We start from the raw sequence: 23,253 nt of genomic DNA, 5'->3' as shown, positions 1-23,253 counted from the left end.
ATTAAACACACACAGAGACACATTCCCATACACACACACACACACACACACACACACACACTTTATTTCTCTTTATTTCTCTTTATTTTTCCCATATATGAAATATGATAAAATTAGCATGGACTTTGGAATGTAAAAACCTAATTTGAATCTGATTACTATAGACAGAATCTTGTGGAAGTTCAATAAATTTCTAGTAATATTACCCCTTTAACTAGACAATATTACCAACTTTTTCTTAAGGTTATTATGAAGATAAATATGTAAAATACTTAACATTACCTGACAATTAGTGGTCATTCAAAAGACATTGACCTTGCTCCCTTATGTATTTATTTCATTTGTTAATAAGGTTTTAAAAAATAGATCTTATTTTTATAAAAACAAGTTTTTAAACTTATTTTGCTTCTTTCTTTCCATTCTGAGTCTACTTTTTAACCTTATTTTGAAGTTTTGCCTATCAGTCAAGATATAGCCACACATGAGCCTTGGGATTTCCTTTTGGACTTACTCTTTCATGTTGATACTCCTTCACTAGGAACTCTTGTGAATAAAAGAAACATTGATAGAAGGATGATGAATCACAGGGAGAGCAGACATTTCCCAAAGAGATGATTCTGCAAAGTTGACTGTTTACAAGTTCTTCCTAGAATTCTCTTCCCACTTTTTAAAAAATGAAATGATGAAGTTGCATGATCAGTTATCAAAACTTCTAGTAGAGCAATTTATGACTTCTGTTTTTTCCCTAGACAGTTCATTCTGTCTACAGTTGGATCTAATATACACTATAATCCAGATCCATGTGTGAAACCTGAATAATTAAATTAGAGGATTTAAATGATACAGATACTATTTTCTTTCCCTTTTTTGGCCATCTCTAAAAGAGAGAAATGTGTAGACATTGGACTAGAGTTGGCAAGAATACCTTTATATTATTTAATCTAAACTATATTAAAATGTATTATATGATAAAGCATTGAAGTGACCTTCAAATTGCATCCCTTAGAACTGTTTTTCTCTCCAATTCTTACATTAGCATAGTAGTAATCTCTTTTTGTCTTGAAGTTACATTTCCTTTCAAGTAGTATAATAGCTGTCATTTTTTTTTTTTTTTAACCGGTACTTCCTGGGGTCTTTGACAGTAATAAATATAGTCATCAGCTAGTATAATTATTCCCTTTTGTGTTTAAATTTATGAAGGTGAGGATTCTTTCTGGGATTTTTAGTCTTTTCACTCAGTATCAATGAGTGATGCTACCCAGTTGTACTTAAATCACTGGATAATAGATCTTTCTCTTCCAATAGGAAAGGATTTAAAAATCAAATTGTGTAGTATGTACTTAATACATATTTTACACTGTGTTTAGATACTTTGGTTTGGATAAGACAAAAAATATATTTGAAACATTGCTCTGTCGGGGCACTTACACAAATTTTGTTAGCATTTTAATTTTTAGGAAACATTCTTTAATAAATATTCTGTGAATATATTAATGGCACTCAGATGAGATAAAAATAATTATTTTAGGAGAAATCAGATTAAAAATGGGACAGTAATTATTGTGTAGTATTAGAACCCTGACTGGCAGTTTGATGGACTGGAGAAGAAAAAGATGATCTCCAATAAATCGGTAACAAGCTTTTCAGCTTCAGGAATAGTGCTAATTATTTTTTTTAAATAGAGCCTCTAGGATCAAGCATTTAATGCACAATAGCATATCTAATTTAAAAGTGTCAATTGGGAACTTTTTTTGAGAGGAGAATAAGGAAGTATGTGGAAGTTGGCCTGAGAAATGAAAATATGCTTTTGTTGCTAAAATGTAGATATTTCTTACTGCTTGAGTGTATTGGTCAGAATATATCCTCTTCCACTCTTTAAGGTATTTGTGTAAGGGCACAGCCTAAAAACACCTAGAGAGAACATTCTGGCTTATGGATTAGATTGCATTAGTAAACAGAAGAACAAATTGGTGAATATGAGTTAACAAAAATTTTGAATAAGAAATTTCCCCACATGCATTTATTTGAGTGTTAATAATTTAATTTTTTGAAGTTTGTTTTGAAACATTGCTTATTGTAGCATGTTAACTTATGTTGGGTGGGGAAAGTGCAAATGGAAATTTGAAACTGTTTTAAAAATGTAAATTAAATGATCGACCCTACAATTTTTGGTTTTTTTGTTTTTTTAATTTTTGTTTTTGGTAAAATAATCTGGATTGCTTATTTTATATGCTGGGATGCTAGTTGTTTTTTCTATTAATACACTTAACTTGCATTCTAGCTTCGCCATTCAGAGACAGGCATCGTGTGGTGGGTTGTGTGACAGTGTCTGTCAATAGTGAAGACAAATAGTGCCAGAGACACTTAACCCATCCAATCTCACCCAGGGTATAGGTCGGTCTCGTTTTCAGACTTCTTCATAAGTCGTTTTTTCTTTCTTTCTTTCTTCCTTTCTTTCTTTCTTTTTCGGTTTCTAAATAGTGGATTGATACTGATTGAAACTAAAACTTTTTGTAAAGTTTTGAACTTTACATTAACATTATAAAAAGAAAAAAGATGAAAAGTAGAAAATGAAGGTTGGCATGTAAGGTGTTGACAAAGCAGGTTTGCAGCCACTTTGCGTGTTCTAGATTTTACAATCCTTTGGCAACATGAATGTTCGCCTCATGATTTTTTTTCTCTCAATGTCTTTCTTCTTTGATCTAAAAATATGTCCTTTTATCTGGTGACTTTTATCAGACAAGATGTTTAGATTTGAAGTCATTGTTACCAAGTAAGAAAAATGAAATACTTAAAAAAGAATAACTCAGGTTGAACAGTAAATGTTTTAGGCCAGAAATTGTTTCCAGATGAACTGTTGCTTTTTATGATTCTATTCTGAACAGTCGATAGTTTACTCTTTCTCCGTTCCACTATTGGTTCACTTAGCACACTTGCAGAATTGGATGGCTTTTTAAGGAAACTCAACTGATTTTGCACTGCTCTTGAGAAGTTATAAGATATAAGTGCAAATTTAAATGCAAGGGATCATGTTTTTATCTTGGAAGCTTAGTTAAATGTCATTTTTGTTATATATATTTTTGTATCAGTGAAAGATACTTCTTTTGAGAACTTAAAAGAGTGTCTCTAATCTCAAAGCTTTCTATAAGTTTAGTTTGTTCCATATAAAGTATCATCTCTTTTTTATGGTATTTTAAGCACTAAAATGATATGATAATTTAAATAATTTCTCATTCACAAATCTAGAACTAATAGTTCTTAATTTTAAAATATAGTTTAAGCAGTATATAACATCTACATGGGTTTCTGTATGTGATTCCATTTAAAAATCCATTTTCATTTTTCTAATCAAATTAATACAATTGCTGCTTGAGCAACCCAGTGCAGAAGTGGCAGGGTTAGGGGTGCCTCAGCGCAGTCAAAAATCCACTTATTATTTCACAGTCGGCCCTCCGTATCCTCGACTCTGCATCTACAGATTCAACCAACCACAGATTGCATAGTACTGTATTATCTATTTATTGAAAAAAATCTGTGAATAAGTGGACCCATGCAGTTCAAACCTGTCTTGTTCAAGGGTCAACTGTACTTGCAAATTCTGGTATGTCCATGTAGATATGATCTCTTTTTATCCCAACTGCTGAATATTCATAGTGAACTTTAATGATTCCATCAATTCTGAAAATAAGTCAAGTATACATTTTTAAATTCACCATCATTACTGGCATTTGGTCTGGTAGCTGGCTACTGCTTACTGCTAATAATAGATTTATTAGATTTACATATAGAGCACTAAAGATGTGATGCTTTCCTTCACTTACACATTTTAAAATTATTCTTTTGAGATTATAAATTTCCATCTGTAAGTTGTAGAAATAGTCTGTCAGTTTTCCCTTTAGTTTGCTGTGCTACCTGTGGTCACATAAAATACTATGGAAAAATAAAATTCTTCTAAATTCAAAGATAAATTTTTCATAGAAGAAAAATCAGTAAAAATTTATTCATGTTAGGTGAGAAAATAATTTTAAGAAAAAATTTAAGAATAACTTTCAACTTTATGAAGAATTGTTAAGGGATTTAAAAAACAAAATTGTAAAGCTATAAAATAGAAATACATTATGACCATTCTGCTTGGTGAGAAAATAAAAGCAATTATTTAAACATCTTTATGTTGGAGTGTTTGTATTTTAAGTAGCAGCACTTAAACATAGTTTCTACATTCCTAAGAGATAAAAATGGAGATTCAAAATCAAAACAGAAGAGGAGAGGTAGTTAGCATATCTTGTTTATAAGAACTTAAAAGTAAAAACAGAATGTATAGAGGAGGCAAGATTGCATTAGCATTTTAATTCTACAGAATGTCAGTTAAGCTATTTCTTGATATTTAATAACATAGTGACTGAAAGATTTCTTGTAAATATTTTAAGAACATTCATAATATTCCCAGGAATGTTCTTTAGTGCTTTTATGGAAATACTTGGAAATGACAAATTAGTGTTTGGAAATCTAAAATGTTCTTGATATTATTTTTATGCATTTATTTTTTAATAGATAACATTAAGAATTTGTTATTTTTAATAAATTTATAGACCCACACAAGTAGGTAATTTGGCTTATATGTAGCTTCAAGAAAGAAAATTACTGGCACATTCTTCATAAAAATAGCAAATAGTTACCTCTAAACTCTTTTAAGTTACTTCTAAACCTTCCCTGTATCACATAATGCTGTTATACTAAGATATATCCTAAGCATTTTGAGTAATGTATTTTTTAAACCTGATGTGTGTCCATTATGAACACATTGGTACATTTTTTTGCCCATTTAACTTTAATATACTTCAACATATATATCAAATACTGACTTCCCATGAATCAATTTAATAACAAATTGAATTATTACTACATGACAAGTCATAGTGTGTTACATGTCAGGAGGTCCAAGATGAGAAAGATGTCCATGCTCTTAAGGAGCCCATAGTTCTTATCTTCCACTTCACCTCACGTGGCATTATTAATGCACTCAGATGATGTCTTGCTAACATGAATATAACATGCTTATGTGAAGAGTTTTGTACACCATTTTCATCATCAGAGGAACAATGCTACTATTGTAGAGAGCTTTATAATTTTCAAAAATTGTCTTGTTATATTCTTAAAGTAAGTAGAACCTTTGTAATTTAGGATCAAACTGAGGTAGCCTTTAAAGGATGCTTACTACTGTCTTCTGACAGAGTTTATGTTTCAGCTTCATAGTTTTGTGCTAATGAACTTTTTTATTTAGTAAGTATGTCCAGGAAACTGCAGGTAAAATATTTAAAATTTGTGTTAGGTGTCCAAGGAAAATGTATAGAATAATTTATGTAGGGTATGAGATCACAGTTTGGAATACCTGTCCCAGAACAGACATTTATGTGAGATTATATCAATTGGGTTTTATAACCATGATTGTTTTGATAAGATTTGCAAGATAAATCACATATACCTTAAAGAGCAATGCTGGATTATATCTTGCATATTGAATTCATAACTTGCTTTTTAAGTTCATGATTGCATTTCACCTGACTCTCCATCTGTCATGGACAGGGATCCCTGAGATGTTCATATTCTGCATTCTCATGTGCATGGTACTTAGATTCAAAAAGGTTGGATGGGGAAAAGCTGCTTTATAGAAATACAAGTTCACAGCATTCATGCTGCATGTTTTGTGTGTTCCACTGCAAATACTGCATGCTGCATACTTGTATTTCTTTGAAAATGATGAGCATAGGCTCGTATACACACAAAAATTTAGCTTCATTTTTGCCAATAGTTGGAACAGATGGAGGAATGTTAGACATGCTATCTTTTCTATTTTTTTCTAAAATGAATTATGTAATATTTTTCAAAAAACAAGGAAAAAATTGGTTATTTAAACCCAAAGTGGCTACAAATCAGCTCCTAAACTGTCACTGACATTAGCATCTAGATTTTGTAGTTTTTACAAATCTTTGAAAATACTTATTTACTAAGAAAACATTGCATTAATGCATGATACAAAATTGATAAATTTTTCTTTAAATTGGAATGCAGTTTAAAGTGACTGAATTTTCCAATTTCAGCTACTGCATTTGTCAAGAATACAGACTGGAAAATGGAACTGGTATCATCTAGTTGCTCTAGGTACTTTGACTTATGGTAGTTGGGAAGAATCTTTCCATGTGGCATTTATGTAGGTCTCATTATTGATGACTAATACTAATAACCGTGCTCTTCAGCCTTGACAGCAATGAAAAATTGTGAGTGAATTTAGTTCTTCCAAATGACTTAAGTGTTTTGGTACATGTTTTCAATTTAAAAATAGATTTTTTGGCACTTGGCTTTTTGATTATCTGAACATTGGCATTCTTAAATTTCACTCTTTATATAATTGATGTGAATGTAACAATTCCAATAACTGCACATCACCATTTTAAGTTTTATCAAACTACTTCAGAACAGTGGCATACTTGGCTGTAGATAAAAATTAATTTTGGATTTAAATGTATTTTTAGTTACATCACGTTACCTATTTTCATTCTTGTATGTGTTTATGATTATAAACCTTTCCATATCCTATACAAGATAAAATCGTATAGGACTGACAACTTCTGACCTTAACATTAGTGTGCCTTCTGAGATTATGTTGTTAAGGGTTTAGTAGTAGTATTTTTCAGTGAGCTGTTATGCCAGTTGCCACACGTTTTGAAAAGATCTACTTTTAACTCTTCTTGCTAGGCATAATAGATAAATGGTTTTATAAAAAACCTTTTTATAGGAACTAATTCTGGTACTCTCTAGAGATTTTTTTCTACTCACTTCTTTTTTTGTTAGACTTCAGTCAGTAAAATTTACTGTTACTCATCTGAGGAGATTCCCTTACTAGTTAAAATCAAACAGGCCTTTTAAAGAGAGAGGAAATGGACAGTGGTAACCAATTGCTTAGTGTGTAATCAAGTTCTTTATAAGAAAAATCCGTCCAGTAATTAGTCCTTACTGTTTTTCATTCTACCATAAAGGATGGATTTATTACTTTAGAGATCATGGTTTTGAACTGCTACTTCCTTCTTCTAGAGACCCTCAGTGGTTAACTTGCTTATCTTCTGCAGCATAGCATGTTCCAAATCAAACCTTTTTCACTTTTATTCTAGATTTTACAGCAATCATAGTGACGATACCAGTTCCATTTTGCCAGCAATTCAGTTGATTATATATTTTTTCTATTTATTTCTCATTTTATAATTGATATCTGGAATAATCAGCAGCTCTTTTCTCATTTATTTTCTCATATTTTTATTCCAGGATTTGCCTCTGAAGCAGGGAGTGTCTGCATTAAAAATGACCTGTAGTTCTCTGCTTCATAGGTTAGAAACTTATTTTAATATTTTGTGGCTAAGCACAGTCCCACTTTTCAAATTCTATAATGAATTATTTAATTGGCATTGAATGTGGACCACAAGCATATATTTCATATTGGGGTTTTCTTTATTATTTTAAATGATTAAAATTCAATAGAACATCCAGCTGAGGCAATAAATGCTTTATTCTTGCTTTACAGCTTAAAACATTAAATTAGATTTTTTTAAAAATCTATTGATTGTAATACAAGTAAAAATAATGCTATTTGGGCATTTTTAAAAATTGCATTTCTTAGGCCTTGTATTGCTTGAAGCATTTATATTCTAAAACTTAACCAAATTCCAACTATTCATTTTGGGGAAAAACAATCAGTTCACAAATCACATTTTCAATGGGACTGCTAGCCAGCATAGGTGAAAACATGTATAGTGTATTTACTCTTAAATTATACACTGCAGATGCTTCTTCAGCTCCCTCCTCTTCCTCCATGGGCGGTGCTTGCAGCTCCTTTACCACCTCTTCCAGCCCTACCATTTATTCTACCTCAGTCACCGACAGCAAGGCTATGCAAGTGGAGAGCTGCTCCTCAGCCTTGGGGGTAAGTAACCGAGGGGTAAGTGAAAAGCAGTTAACCAGTAACACAGTTCAGCAGCATCCATCAACACCGAAGAGGCACACAGTCTTGTACATCTCACCACCACCTGAGGACTTGCTGGATAACAGTCGGATGTCCTGCCAGGATGAGGGGTGTGGATTGGAATCTGAGCAGAGCTGCAGTATGTGGATGGAGGATTCCCCCTCCAACTTCAGTAACATGAGCACCAGTTCCTACAATGATAACACTGAGGTACCTCGTAAATCACGAAAGCGAAATCCAAAGCAGAGGCCGGGGGTCAAACGACGAGATTGTGAAGAATCTAATATGGATATATTTGATGCCGACAGTGCCAAAGCACCTCACTATGTGCTTTCTCAGCTTACCACGGACAACAAAGGCAACTCAAAAGCAGGAAATGGGTTGGTATTCACATTTTTTTAAAGTTCTCTCACCATTATGCAAAACAAAAAAATAAATCATTCCTCATTTTTCTTAATTGCTCAGCTCAAGTTTGCCTCTAAAGCAAAGATACTAATTTTATCATTGAAATATATGAAAAATTTTAACTTAAAATTATCGAGTTTCACTGGAGAAGAAAATAAAATACCAGTAGATTTTACGAATAGATACCTTAGTATGATTAAGTACTAGAAAATGAAAATAGTCTATTTAGAAATAACTTCTAAATTTCAGATTTATATTTTAAAAGGATTTTAAAATATTTTTACTCATGGAAATAACTAGCAATGTAATGAATGGTTCTAGCTAAAACAACTCTAACTGGTTCTAGCTACATTTACCAAGGGCCTGTTTGTGTTCTCTTTCACGTCTCCCCATATGGTTCAGTCTGTTTCCATTTTTGTGAAGATTTTAAACTTTCTTTTCCTTTTTTCTTTTATTTGATAAAAACTGAAAAATTAAATTGATAGTTTGATTTTCATCATTTAGATTCATGTATTTATTTTAAGCTTTTCTTTGATACATTGTACCAATTCAGGATTTTTAAAAAATAAATATGTCACTTTTTTTTTTTTTCTGAATCTGGGTTATGTTTCTGAAGAGTTGATAGAACAGGATCATGGAACACTTTTAGTTTTCATTCATCTCTTCCAGTTTACAGTACTCACTAAATATACTTCAGTAGCCATATTACAGAATATTTACATCTAAAGTATAAAATACTGTGACTTATTTTTAACTCCTTTAATATTTTTGTTGTAATATTTAATTTCTAGAGTTTTTATTATATTTCCTACAGTATATTCAACATAGTTTGATAAAATTTAACTCACTGGATTTTGAGAGATTACTTTTTTGGGCGACAGGGTATGTATAGTCCTTTAGTTGACCCAGAATTTCCTACAATTTCAGGTTGTCACAGAAGGTGATGGAGAAGCTTTTGACTGGTTTACTATTTGATGACATCAGTAGTATCTTTTAAGTTAAAAATCTGGTTGAGTGTTACAGAGAATAGTCTTTTTTTTTTAACATTTTTTATTGATTTATAATCATTTTACAATGTTGTGTCCAGAGAATATTCTTAATATATATTAAACTTGTTCTGAAATATTCTCTCAGTATATTTTTAAAGCAGAATCTATTCAATACTACTTTCTTCTCCACTTTTATGTAAAAATTCTTTGGGGTGATACAGTTAAATTAAAATGCACACTTAAATGTTTTTCACTTTTTGAAAGTCCAAATTAGGAAATTTTCTAAAAGAAAACAAGGTATACCCATTCCTAAAGTGTTACCATTATTAGCAGAGTCAAAAATTCTAGAACATATTTGTAGAGCTATCACCTATAGAATAATGCTCTGAAACTTAGATCTAAAAGGCTCATGTCTGTCTATCATTAAATACAGGTATGTGTTTATTTGGGCTTCTATGGAGAAAGTGGGGTTTTTTTCAAGTTCCATAAGATAGATTTTCATATTTATACTGAAATAAATGTTAAGATTCAAATGAAGAACAAATAAAAGTTTGACTTACAGTTAGTCAACACACATGGTTTGCAGTTGCTGTTAAAGAGATATCTTGACCTACATCTTTTCTGCTTCTGCTTTTGTATGATAGATATATCTTAGAAATGATTTGAGGTTACCCAGGGAAAGTATAATAACATTTGTCAAGACAAAATCTCTCATGAAATAATTCATGGAACAGAAACTCATCAAGCAGCAGAAGAAATGTCCAGCTTCTTAGGTAATGGAAAAATATTTGACACTAGCATATGGAAATGATGGAAGAAGTTTAAAATTTGAATTTATAAGAAGTATATTTAGGAAAAGATAAAATCATATGTAAATATAGAAAAATGGACCTTTGAAAACAGTTGTTAAGAGGATCTCAAAATAAAGCCCTATATTCTTCAACAAGAAAGATGTTAGAAACATGAAAAAAATTTAGAAATGTTTTGAGAGATAAGCTATATATATATATAGCCTTAGATCTAATATGCCATAAATTTACAATTTATGTAATGCTAAATTATAGAAAATGTACTCTCAAACCTGTGTACAGCAGTTTTATTGACCTTCAAGAGGGAAAAAGTATTTTTGTATAATTAAAATGTTATATAAAAGAGTTTATTAAGAAAATAAAACCATTGTTCAAAAAACTTCTCAGTATTTAAACATTCCTGGCCATATAATTCTTAAATTCTTGAACTAAATGTCCTGAGAAGCAGTAGCCCAATGTCTCTTCTAGATATTCCTAGAAATTAAGATATGCTGTCACTTGGATGTGAAACCTGTTCTAGGCATTTTATAGTGAAAATTATTTTTGTGACGGACAACCAGAAGGATGTGCAGCACAAAGGAATTAGAATGTCATTTTAAGCCTTCTGGACAGAATATGCCAAGACAGTGGATTTCCTTTTTTACATGTCATTTAGAAGTAAAATCCCATACAGTTAGCTACTACTTTCTTGTTTTTCCTTAAGCCATAATGCCTTAAAAATTAGTAATTCGAATGACTACTTTTCTAAGAATTAGTTATTATTTTCATTGTTTTACATGGCTAGAGATCTAAATATGTATGTATTCCATGTTTACATTTAAACCTAGAGAATAAAGTTAGTTTTAAGGGCTTTTAAAAGTATCATTTCAGAAATTGTTTGATTACACATGTGATTCTTCTTTAAGCTGTACTGTATATACTTTTATTGACTCACTTAATAGTTTTGATCCCAAATGAAATTTTTTTTAACATTTTTTTATTGAGTTATAGTCATTTTACAGTGTTGTGTCAAATTCCAGTGTAGAGCACAATTTTTTAGTTATACATGAATATACATATATTCATTGTCACATTTTTTTTTCTCTGTGAGCTACCACAAGATCTTGTATATATTTCCCTGTGCTATACAGTATAATCTTGTTTATCTGTTCTACAATTTGAAATCCCAGTCTGTCCCTTCCCACCCCGCGCCCCCCAAATGAAATATTTTGTTTTGTTGAAATACTGAAACTGTTTATCTTCATAAATATTAGCTTGGCTGGCATAAGTGAATATAAAATCCGTATCTTACCAAATCAATTGGTATACCAAAGTTTCCGTATATTTCAGACTAAAATGTTCCCTTTTTTATTATAAAATTACTAGATACTAATTATAAACATTTGAAAAATATAGAAAATAGAAGAAAATAAGTAAATCTAGTAACTCAGTATAACTACGGTTAGCATTTTGCTGTATTTTTGTTTAGTCCCTTTCAGTGCATATTTTGGGTATTTTTTTACATAGTTTCAGTAAGTGAATATTTTTGCTTCGATTTTTAAAATGAGCAAAAAACAGAGTATCACTATAGAATTTCATATATAAAGGACTGCACATTGTATTCAGTGTAAATTTTTGAATTTCTACCAGAATGATGGAAAAAAAATAGGATTTATTGCCCTTTGTTCCAGCTTCAACTCAGTACTTTCGTTTGTAGAATTTATTCTTCCAGGGCCTTTTAAACTACTTACTCAGATAATCTTTGACTTAATTATGTCAAGCTTCATCAACAAATACTTTTTTAGCATCTGTTGTTTCAGGAATTGTGAAAGTTTCAGGGAATATGAAGATGATTGAGTACAATACTTACCCCCCAGAACTCAGTCCAGTCAATCTTACTGCATTCCTTTGCATTCCTAGCTGTGGGTTCATTCCAGTTCCAGGTCCCATTGCAAGTACAGCCTTTCCCCTCTTTATTATTGATGACTGAGGCAACAACTTGGTTAAAGATGAAGGGGTAAGCATTAAATCTAGGTTTAAGGCTGCTTAGCCATCTTTGCTTCTCCATGTTTGAAGTCATAATATTCCTCCTGGGACCTGTTTGCTTTTCAAGGAGATTTTGTCCACAATCATTTCTTGACTCCTGTATCTTCACTGTGAGTGTTAATTTAGGACTGGGAGGGTCATACAGAAAGTATTATAGGCCGTGGTTCTATTTTTAAATGTACATGGGTGATTTTTAACTAATAGTATTGCTTCCTATTTATATTTATAACATATTTGCAGTACTTCAGATTAAATGTCAACCTAAAGTCCTAACAACCATTTAAAATATTTTTCTTTGAACATACATTCCACGTAGCAAATGCATGATATACAAATAAATGTTAGAAACACAATTTAAAATAATAAGTTAGATTGCCTATCTGTAAGACTCTGCTTATATAATTTTTATATGCTTAAGACTTTAGTTCTTTAATCATAAATAAAAATACTCTGATAAATTAAACTTCTGGGAAAGGTTGTTTAAAGCTAATTTCCAATAAAAAATTAATAACTGGGTTTTTTATTATAATTTTTTCAATTTGATGTACTGAGAAAGACATCCAAGAGAATATGCTACATGTACCTTTAGTTTTCCTTAAGACCTTTTGGGGTTTTTTTGTTTCTTTTTGCTACCCCCACTTTTCTTTTGTTCTGCAAGTCTTATTAGAAAATAATGGTAACCTTGTAGCTTTATATAACACTCACACATATTTGTAGTTTTTAAACTTTTTTTTTGACTGAAATGCAACTTGAAAGGTTATAGTGACATTAGCTATTCTCTTTCCTGTTATTCCCGTCTTAATTGCATTCAGTCTTCCTCCTGCCACAAGTATGCATTCTTTGTCTTCTCTATCCAACTTACTTTCTTTTTTTTTATTATATAATTAAATTTTATTACAAACTTTTAAAAGATTCTTTGCTAATAGAATGTATCATCCCCTAGGCTGTATTTTATTTTGTCAATAAGATTAATTAGCTGTTTTTAATGTTATTGCCTATTCTGTTTCTTCCTTTATCTTAGATGACTTTTATAGAAAACTCTTTTTGATACTATTTCCATGTTGTGCTTTGACTTCTCAGAACATTGGAAAACCAAAAAGGAACTGGAGTAAAGAAGAGCCCTATGTTGTGTGGACAATATCCTGTTAAAAGTGAGGGAAAGGAGCTGAAGATAGTTGTACAGCCTGAGACGCAGCACCGAGCTCGGTACCTGACTGAGGGTAGCCGTGGCTCGGTGAAGGACAGAACACAGCAAGGTTTTCCTACAGTGAAGGTGCTTACTTTATTTAGAAGTATATGAAGAATTTTATCCACTTTTACTTATTAGTTATTTTGTTTTTAACCAGCAAAAGCTGCCTAAAATAAAATTACTAGCTATGTGTACTAGAAATTCAAGTCAAAAGTCTGACTGAAGCATAGGCCAAATGTTACTCAGATGTCATTTGAATTTTAGTCTAAATGAAAGGAGAAATAAGAATGTGTTATAACAAGTAAAATAAATGGAAATCATGGATTATCTTCCCCTTACATTTGACATTGGTAGCAACTATATTAGATTCTTCCCATATTTAAGAAGAAATTTTAATGTGAATTCAGAGACATTGTAAAAATTACTTGGAAAACAAGGTTTTTGAGATGGCTGAAGTAATGAGGACTACTCAACTCAGAAAAGAATTGATTGATAGGTAGTCTTCAGTTCAAGAAACAGGGTTTCAATTGAGTCTTTGTCTTTTCAGAATTTAGACTAGAAGAAAAAAGGAAGGGCACTCAGTATCTGGGATACCTTTTTCAAAGACTATTTCTCTTTGAAGACAAACCAAAAAAAAGTAGGATGGGGATATTTAACAAGTGTTCCTGCCCTTTGCAAAATGCAAAACAGGGAGGAATTTTGGCTAGTCACATGGTAGATTCTTATAAATACAGTTTGTGTAAATGTGTTAGTTGGACAATATTTAGTTGGACTGTCTTTTGTCTTATACTTGAATGAAATAATGTTAGAAACTTGGGATCAGGAGACTTACTCGGAACCATTTATAAAGTGTACAATATCATTCCTACCCCTCTACTACTCACCACACCAACTCTTCTTCTATCCCCCAAACTCAGGACAAGTAACAGGCAAGTGAGAAATTTAAATTATGCTTTGTGTAAATATTTGTCTAACCAGACATTTTGATAGTTTGATAAATATTCTTAACCTAATTGCTCTGGCTTTAAATTATGACATGTCTGAGTACTTATCTGCAGAAGTATTGTTAGATTAATTGCCTAACTGTGATAGGGAGTGAATTGACTTACCTCCAAAGTTTATTTATTCACTCACTCAACAAGAATTGCACCCCTCTATGTGCCAGACACTGTTCTAGGTACTGCTGACTAACAGTTTGGATAGATTGCTTATTTGCCTGCTTATTTGCCTCATTATGTTGATACACGTAGATACTCACAGAGATACAGCTATTCTAGGATAGAAAAGATGTATGAGTTTTTTAAAGCACTTTGATATGCATTGTACAAGTTATTTTTGATTTTCTCCATTCTACATTAGCAGTTTCAGTATTTAACTATAAGTTGATCAAGAGCTAGCATTGGAAACATTTGTTCCCAAATGCTGTATTAAATATTTATTCTTCAGCATACAAATTATAATTTAATTTATGAAGACTTGCTTGAGACCTACAATGACCCATAGATCCTGGTTTGGACCAGCAATTTTTCAGACCATAATGTTTTGGCCCAGGATTTTATGATGTTGTATATATGCAGCTAGTCTATGAAAATGAGCTCTATTTCCCTATTATTTATATAGCTGCACTTCAAACACTTTTCCTACTCAAATAGCTTTAACAGAGTAAAATTTTAGTGTATGTACTTTTATTTGATGATGATGGTAATGATGCCACTAATACGGTTTAGTGAATTTTTCCATTAGTGGTGGTGGTAAATCCTAAGTAACACACATGCTTCTTTGGCAGTCCATAAATTTATTAATACCTTAAGGACTGTGTATTCATTCTCACCTGGTTGCACAAATTAATTTCAAATGATAATTTATCATTAAACATACGAAATTTTAATTAAAATGTGATTATTGCAGAACTAAAGCATCATTTTCTGCAGTAACTTAGCCAACTCTCCTTTATGAAAATATTTTACCTCTGTTTTTCTTGAAGATTTAAGTTTTTTTTTTATTGTAATCTAGTTATAAATATAGGACTTGGTCTTAAATATTTGATTTTACAATTAGGTTATTTGAAATGCTAATTAATGTTTATGCTCCATGTTCTCTCACTCCAGCTGGAAGGCCATAATGAGCCAGTAGTGTTGCAAGTGTTTGTGGGCAACGACTCTGGTCGAGTGAAACCACATGGATTTTATCAGGCCTGCAGGGTAACTGGGCGAAATACAACTCCCTGCAAAGAAGTGGACATTGAAGGCACTACTGTTATAGAAGTTGGCCTTGATCCGAGCAACAACATGACACTGGCGTAAGTACTTAGTAAAAATGTTTTTTGCTATTCATTACACTTTTATCGAGGCAGGAAAAATTTTTAGTTTCTAATGTATAAAAGAAGATTTTGAGTATTTTTTAAAATGTTTTAAACATTGCAAATTAAAAAATAGATTATTGCTGAATAGTAAATGAATGAAATTGCTAGAGAATTCCCAATGTGAAAGGCAGGGATATAAAAGCCATGTGGAAACCTGGCTTTTGGGAAAGTAATATAGACTTACATGTTGGAATTAATAATTAACATTAAAAATAAAATTACAAACAATTTGATTTGCTTTCCAAAATTCTGCTTTCTGAGTGTTTACAGTAGAAACTAACAGAAACCATTCATGGTGCCTTGACCCATCTTGGAATGAAATAGCATTATTGCTAGTTTAAATTTACCTTTTCTATTTTCCTATATTAAAAAAATTATGTCTTGGGGCTATTTTTCATCTTGTGCAATTTTCTTGCCTGAAAAATATTAGAAGTGTTAATGCCTTAAATTAAAACAAACTTTTTCTTAATCCTTTTGTTAAGGACCTTTAATCCTAAAGAAGACTCATAATGACAGCAAATATTGACATCAATAAACCTGTATTGTAATCATTTTTATTGGATAGCTAAGGACTTCTCTGCTTGGTTTTCAGGGTTTTTTGAAAGCCATTTTGAATAAATAAGAAGGTAATTGGAAAAGGGAAATTTTGAAAGTAAAGATTTTTTAACTTTTGAAATTATAAAAACATAGTAGGAGATAGGAAGTTACTGATTATAAAAATATTACTCATTCTTTGTAAGTTAAAAAACACAGAATAATTAAAAAAGTAAAAATTAGTAATAATAAAATAGTAAAAAATACCCTTCAAGAGCCAACTTCCCAGAACTAATTACTGTTTTTAAATTTGTTGTTTCATCCTTGTTTTCTGATAAAATTGAGGCTATACTGTACTCATTGTTTTATTACCTGCTTTTCACTTACAAGCATTTTTTCCATAACATTAAATATTATTTATAGAATTTATAAATATAAATATTATTTATAGTTCTGATGGCTATATATAGTTCCATTTGGGGGAAGCTGCTAATTTTTTAAAACTAAAATCCATTCCCTCTATATAAATGCAAAAAGAAATGTATTTGCTAATTTGCTTGATTTATTTTTTTAAAGCAAAAGTATTTCTTGTAAACCATTACTTATGTTTAGATTTTGAAATAGTGATTCTTGCTTCTGTACTATTTTTCCATTATTATTATAAATGAAAAGTTGACAGGACTAGGAATTAACGAATATTTAGAATTTATCCTTTTGTACTTTTTGAATTTGGAACTGTATGATTATATTACATGTTTAAAAATGAATAAGGAAGTAAATTATTTTTAAAAAGAAAACTTGTTTAAGAGTATTGCACTATTTATACAACAGAAAATATCAGTTAATGTAATTTTTTCTGTGTTAGGGTGGACTGCGTAGGGATATTGAAATTGAGGAATGCTGACGTTGAAGCCAGAATAGGGATTGCTGGTTCCAAGAAAAAAAGCACTCGTGCCAGATTGGTTTTTCGAGTTAATATCACAAGGAAAGATGGCTCCACTTTGACGCTGCAAACACCCTCTTCTCCTATTTTATGTAGTAAGTAAGAAAATATAGAGATGTTAAATATATGGAGGTTTTCTTCATTTTCTATTAATCTTTGAGACATCTCAGTTTCAGTTGTTTTACACACTCCAGCTTGTGAGCATTATTTGAAACATTCTTAAAGCTGTAGTCAAATTTTCCAGAGTAAACTAAAAGTGGGTAATTTCTAATAAAATTCAAAAGGTATGTCACATTTTGTAGTTTCTTATTATCATCCTATCGTAACTTAAAAAGTAATTTGAATAGTTTACCTGAAGTAAATTACAAAGCCAAAGGATTTTCACAGCATCTTTGTTGTGTAATAAATTGCTATGATCCTGTTTTGTGTTGGAACGTAAGAAACACTAAGATAAGCAGACCTTGGTAAATGTATAGCATTTGGAGTTCTGATTACAAATTAAAGTATTATAGCATAGTGGGAAATGAAACTCTTGTTTTACTAACTTTGACATAGAAAATAAATAATGTGTGTGTTTAAATTCTGTCATGTTGTATGTGCCTCACCATATAGTCCGGTTTCCCTGTAATGAGTATTATTACAAGTAATAGGAAAATTTTTCCTTTATATATCCCTTAAGAAAATTTTCATTAAGTGTAATTTTCTTTGACATGACTTCTGAATTCAAAAGATCAGAAGAAACTCCATTCAGTTGAATTTTCTGTTGGATTGTTACCGCTTTTTGACCATGGTACCGCTAGGACAGTAGCAGAACCTTTGTTATTTATTTGTGGCTTAGTTTTGCCAAATTATTCACTTTTTGTAAATCTCATTTTTCCCTTTCTTTTAATTACTCTCAGAAGTGATTATATCCATATGTTAGCTTAGCAAATACCCTAATTTTAAAAAGAAAGTAATAAATATCTTTTCTGGTCTCAAGAGAACACAATTGGATTTCTCTATTTTTCATTATTATGAAAATTTTGTTTTGATACTAGTTTTTTCTTTGGACTATTTCTGGGTAATGTTCAATTATACATATACTGCTTTTGAAGTTTGTAGATTCCATGTCCATTCTATTGTGTTCAGTTAGGGACAGAATAAGTTATTGGTAGATGGTATATTGAGTTCTAAAACTTTTCTAATTGAGGTGCTGAATTGCTATAATTCACAATGTGTCCCAACTTGAATATTATTAGGGTGGAGTTTCAATTTTAATGGGGCATGTGCAGTTCTTCTTTTACATGATCTAATACTTTGAGTATGACCATGGCCACTCTCTGAAGGCCAGATCCAGGAGATGCTCAATAATTCAGATCATACTGCCTTAGCAGAAACTGGGAAATGGTTGTCAACTCTGTTTGTTTGTTTCTTCTTTCATTAGTTCATCCATTTCTTTAGTTTCTAGTTCATTGAAGTATATATACTTTATATGTACTTATATTAAGGTATAAGTTATAAGTATATCCAGCTAAAGATGATAGAAAATAAAAATAAATAGAAAACATGATTTCTGAGATTTTTTTCATCTGTAAGTATTACTGTTATTTGTTAATTATCACCACTAATGGTAATTTATGGCCACATTGCAAAAAAATGTATCTATGTCCGGGGTGGATATGATATTCCTAAGAAGCAGCAGCATACAGTGGAAGGCTTATATATTTAATAATAAAAGTTACCATATTTTGAACTCTGGATGATAAGCTGGGGATTTTGTTAACCATTTTATAATCATTGTATCATTTAACCCTCACCATCACCTTTTATTCTACAGTTGATGAAACTGAGACTTAGGTTAAATAGCTTCCTCAAGGTCACATAGCTAGTAAATAGTAAGACCAGGACTAAAAGTCTCTTCTTTTTAGTTACTATGCAATATTGCTGCCACAATCATTTAAAATTACAGTGCTGAAACCAAGGTTGAATGATTCATTTTATTCTAGCCATAGCCTCTGGCTGGCTGGGATTATGGTTATAGTAAGAAATTATGTTAGAAAACTGTTTTCTCTACCTACAAGATTTATGTTATGTAATTTAGACTTTTTGTGAATTTAGAAAGTAGATGTCAGTTTATATTAGGGGACTTTACTTAAATACCTATATTGTCCCACTTACTTTTGTAGATATCACTTATTATGGAGATATAGGATATATATTTTTATTCCTTTAGTTTAGTGTTGGGCACTTGCCATCTGCTTAGAGAAACTGAATTAGATAAACATGAGCTGTATTTTCTTTTAAAGGCAGAAGTACCTTTGCAGTAATGGTTCCCATACCTCTTTTTGAAAAAAAAAAATCTAAAATAATCATTAATTTGTAATTAAGTTTGCATGATAGTTTCATATTTGTTTCTTATTATTTTCATAGAATTTCATGCAAACTGACTTTTTCTTAAAACAGTATAATTAGCTTAAATATTTATTAATTTCTATGAATATCAGTTAGATCTAATCATTTAGGCAGGAGTATGCAGATCACACCTCTTAATGGGTGAATGATTTGACTTTTAAAAAACTCAGTCTTTGTAATGAATGTCATCATTCTTTGTTCAAAATGTAATTTTACTTAATCTTAATGGGTTCTCATTAATTACACCACCCAGAAGTCTGTAGGTTGGTGAGACAATCCTGCTTTACTGTTTAACTGGCAACAAAATGAAATATTTTAAAGTTTTTATTACTTTTTAATTTTTTTGCTAAATATTAGATTAGATGAATGGGAAAAGACATTAACTTTAATACTACTTTTCATAGTAATCCCTTGTCTCTATATTATACTCTGTGGTTTATAAAGTGCTTTCATGTTTTGTTGAGGTTTTAGGAAGTTAATGTTCCTTTTGTAATTGGAGTTAGACACATAGGAATTAGAGAAATTGAGGTGAAAATACCAACTTTACTACTGATAAAACTGTTAGAAAAAGGACTGTCTTCTTTAGTCTATAGTAGAATCAATCTATCCACCCAGTCAAAGCAGCCCTCCATAATTGCGGGCTCTTACCAGCCAGCAGCAGTCTAATACTTCTGCTTTGTGTAGATAGGCAGATGTAGAGGGTGGAGGGAAGAAGACTGGGCTAATCGTCCCCAAGCTCTGCTTACAATTCTTCAGTAGTTAAGACATTCCTCCTCTGTAGTATTACTATAGTGGAGTTTCCCATTAGTAATTATGCTACATTATCCCATTTGATCCTGACACCAACTCTGCGATTTTAACAGAATAGAAATGAATTGGTTTTACTTTTTATATAACAAGAGAGAGCAGAAATCTTGTTAGTTCAAGATTGGACATGGCAGATGAAAGGGACATCTGATTTTATTCGTCCATTGTTTAGAACTGATATCTACAATAGAATATGGGAAGTAGGGTATTGGCATATAGGCATTTAATTGGTTATTTTAAATTTACATACAATCAGTCATGCTTTCTGTCCTGTAGAAGACAGTTTCTTTTTTCTTTTGTAATAGTTTATATTATATTATAGTATAGCATATATTATATATTATATATTTATATTATATTAACTACTATAAAGATGTAATTTGCATACCTATAATTCAGCCTTTTAAAGTGTAAAACTGAGTGGTTTTTATTATATTCAGAAAGTTGTATAACCATCATTATTACGTATTTTAGAACATTTTTATTACCACCTCAAAAAGAAATCGTGTACTATCACTATTAATAGGCATTCTCAATTCCCCTGTCACCTCAGTCCCTGGAAACCACTATTTTGCTTTCTGTCTCTGGATTTGCCTACTTTGGACATTTCGTATAAATAAAATCATACAATGTATGGCCTTTTTGTCTGACGTCTTTTGTTTAGCATGTTTTCAAGGTCCATCAACATTATAGCATGTGTCAGTATTTCATTCCTTTTGATAACTGAATGATATTCCATTGTTTGTATATACCACACTTTGTCCATTCATCCATTGATGGACATTTGGGTTGTTTCCATATTTTGTTTGTTGTGAACAATGCTGCTGTGAACACATGGGTACAAGTTTTTGTGTGGACATATGTTTTCAATTCTCCTGGACATATGCTTGGAGTGGAATTGTTGGATCATATGGTAGACAGTTTCTTGTTTAACATTTCTCTTAAATCCATCTTGTGACTCGTAGATAGTTAAAAAATTTTTTTTTCTCTATACTTCTACTCCCTGTTTTAACATCATTTTTTGGAAAATATTGAAGGGAACTGAATTCTTTGTTTTAATTTCATCATTTTGTGTCTGTTACTCAGTCATTTTGACTTACTTTTAAAAAACAAAATGTGATATACCACTTAAAATTTTTCATATTCATGTGATCAGTCAGTAGATTTTGGCAGACAATAAATTTGTTCAGATGAGTTTTTTTTTTCTAAGCAATTGTGCTTATTGGGGCTACAATTTAGTTCACAGAAACAGTACTGTATTCTAACAAAATGGTACCTTATTGCCATTTAGTCGGTTATACAAAATAAACAATGCTTCTGAATCCTGGCTATTTGTTAAGAGTGGTGCATTTAAAAAAAAAAAAAAAAGACATGCCACTTAATCACAATCTCCAAAGGTGGATCTTGGGAATGTTTCAGGAAAGCTTAATAGTTAATTTAATGGGTTATTACAATGTACCCAGCTTGGGAAATAAAGACATGATAGCTTAAGGAGCTTACAGCCTAGCAGGCTAGAGGGGAAACAGACAAGTAAACTTCCTATTATATTATATTATAAAGTGATATAAAGGCTACAGTAGATGCATGAATAAGGTAGAGTGGGAACATAGGAGAGAACAACATCAAATCCAGACTGCTTGGAGATGGTAAAACTTGTGCTGTGTCTTGAAGGACAAATAGAAGTAAGCCAGGCAGAATGGGGTTTACATGTAGATCATTCTGGACAGAGGGAGCAGTGTATAAATATACTCCATAAAAGGGTTTGCTTCTTTAGAGGTATTAAAAAAGAGTTTAATGTGATTGGAACAAAGAGTTACCTATGAAGAAGTGGTAAGATTTGAGGCTAGTAGAGCTGGGCAAGATCTCTTTTGTGACGAGATTCTGTGTTGAGCTAAAGAATTTGTATTTTCTCCTGACCTCTTTGGAGAGCCTGGGACTTGAACTTAGGCCCTGGAATGGGAGTTCTGAGGAGAGAGGAGAAGTAAATAGTATAATAATACACAGTGAAACAAAGGACTCCCAAATATTTTTATTAAAAAATTTGGAAATAAGAATGTTTTTTCTATTGTGAGTTTCTGGTTTGTGTTTATTTCTGTGAATATAACTTTTTTGGCAGGTTTGAGCAGCTGGAGTAGAATGAGAGGTAAAAAGGAAATAGATTAATAAGAAGGGTTAGATTTGGAATGGGAGGTAGAAGGAAACAGGAAAATGAGAGGGAGGTTAAAAAAAGAAAAAAGGGGAAGTGGGGCCAAAAGGTGCTAGAGGTAGAAGGGAGGAGAGGAAACAGATACTTGATCTTCCATCTAGAGACACTCCATGGAAAGAAAGCCTAATGCCAGAATTCAGGTTGACCTTGTGACCTTAGGGAAAAAGTCCTGCTTCTATGTGTTGGTTTAACAGTGGCCATTTGGATCCGTTTGTCTTTTTGTTTGTTTGTTTCTAAAGGGATAGGAGAATCATTCTATTTTACGTTCTTGACATCTTTAGACTTCTCCAGACATTATATATATATAAATGCTTTTTGTTTTGGTATGTTATATTATTTGGTTATACTAGATCAAATTAAGAATGTCAGTTTTCATAATTTTCAGTACCTACCCTTCTAGAGTAATTTTTTAATATGGCAGTGTTAATCATGGCTTTCTTAAATAAAATGTATAAAAGATTTTATCTTACTAATTCTTATTGTAATAAATCTTGCTGAATTTAACAAGTTGCTACTTTCCTAATCTCTAGCTATACCACAACTTTTTAGAGAAAGGGTAATATCATTGAGTAAACTTTCCTT

At 31.4% G+C, this 23,253-nt stretch overlaps 1 protein-coding gene across 11 annotated transcripts in view; it reads left to right on the top strand.

Moving 5' to 3' along the window:
- The window catches only part of NFAT5 (nuclear factor of activated T cells 5), a 114,283-nt gene that overhangs the window by 58,271 nt on the left and 32,759 nt on the right, over window positions 1-23,253 (top strand). For 6 of the 11 annotated variants that reach the window (XM_064489017.1, XM_064489018.1, XM_031458172.2 and 3 more), the window contains 4 exons: window positions 7,833-8,391; window positions 13,320-13,512; window positions 15,537-15,727; window positions 17,190-17,362. In XM_064489017.1, the coding sequence (XP_064345087.1) occupies window positions 7,833-8,391; window positions 13,320-13,512; window positions 15,537-15,727; window positions 17,190-17,362 (1,116 nt within the window). Of the gene's footprint in view, window positions 1-7,317; window positions 7,380-7,832; window positions 8,392-9,525; window positions 10,179-13,319; window positions 13,513-15,536; window positions 15,728-17,189; window positions 17,363-23,253 lie in introns of those variants that run through there. The other 5 variants (XM_031458178.2, XM_031458175.2, XM_031458173.2 and 2 more) reach the window with 4 other exon arrangements.

This window comes from Camelus dromedarius, chromosome 9 (genome assembly GCF_036321535.1).
Source record: "Camelus dromedarius isolate mCamDro1 chromosome 9, mCamDro1.pat, whole genome shotgun sequence".
NCBI lineage: Eukaryota > Metazoa > Chordata > Mammalia > Artiodactyla > Camelidae > Camelus > Camelus dromedarius.
This window is presented reverse-complemented; position numbering and strand designations above follow the sequence as displayed.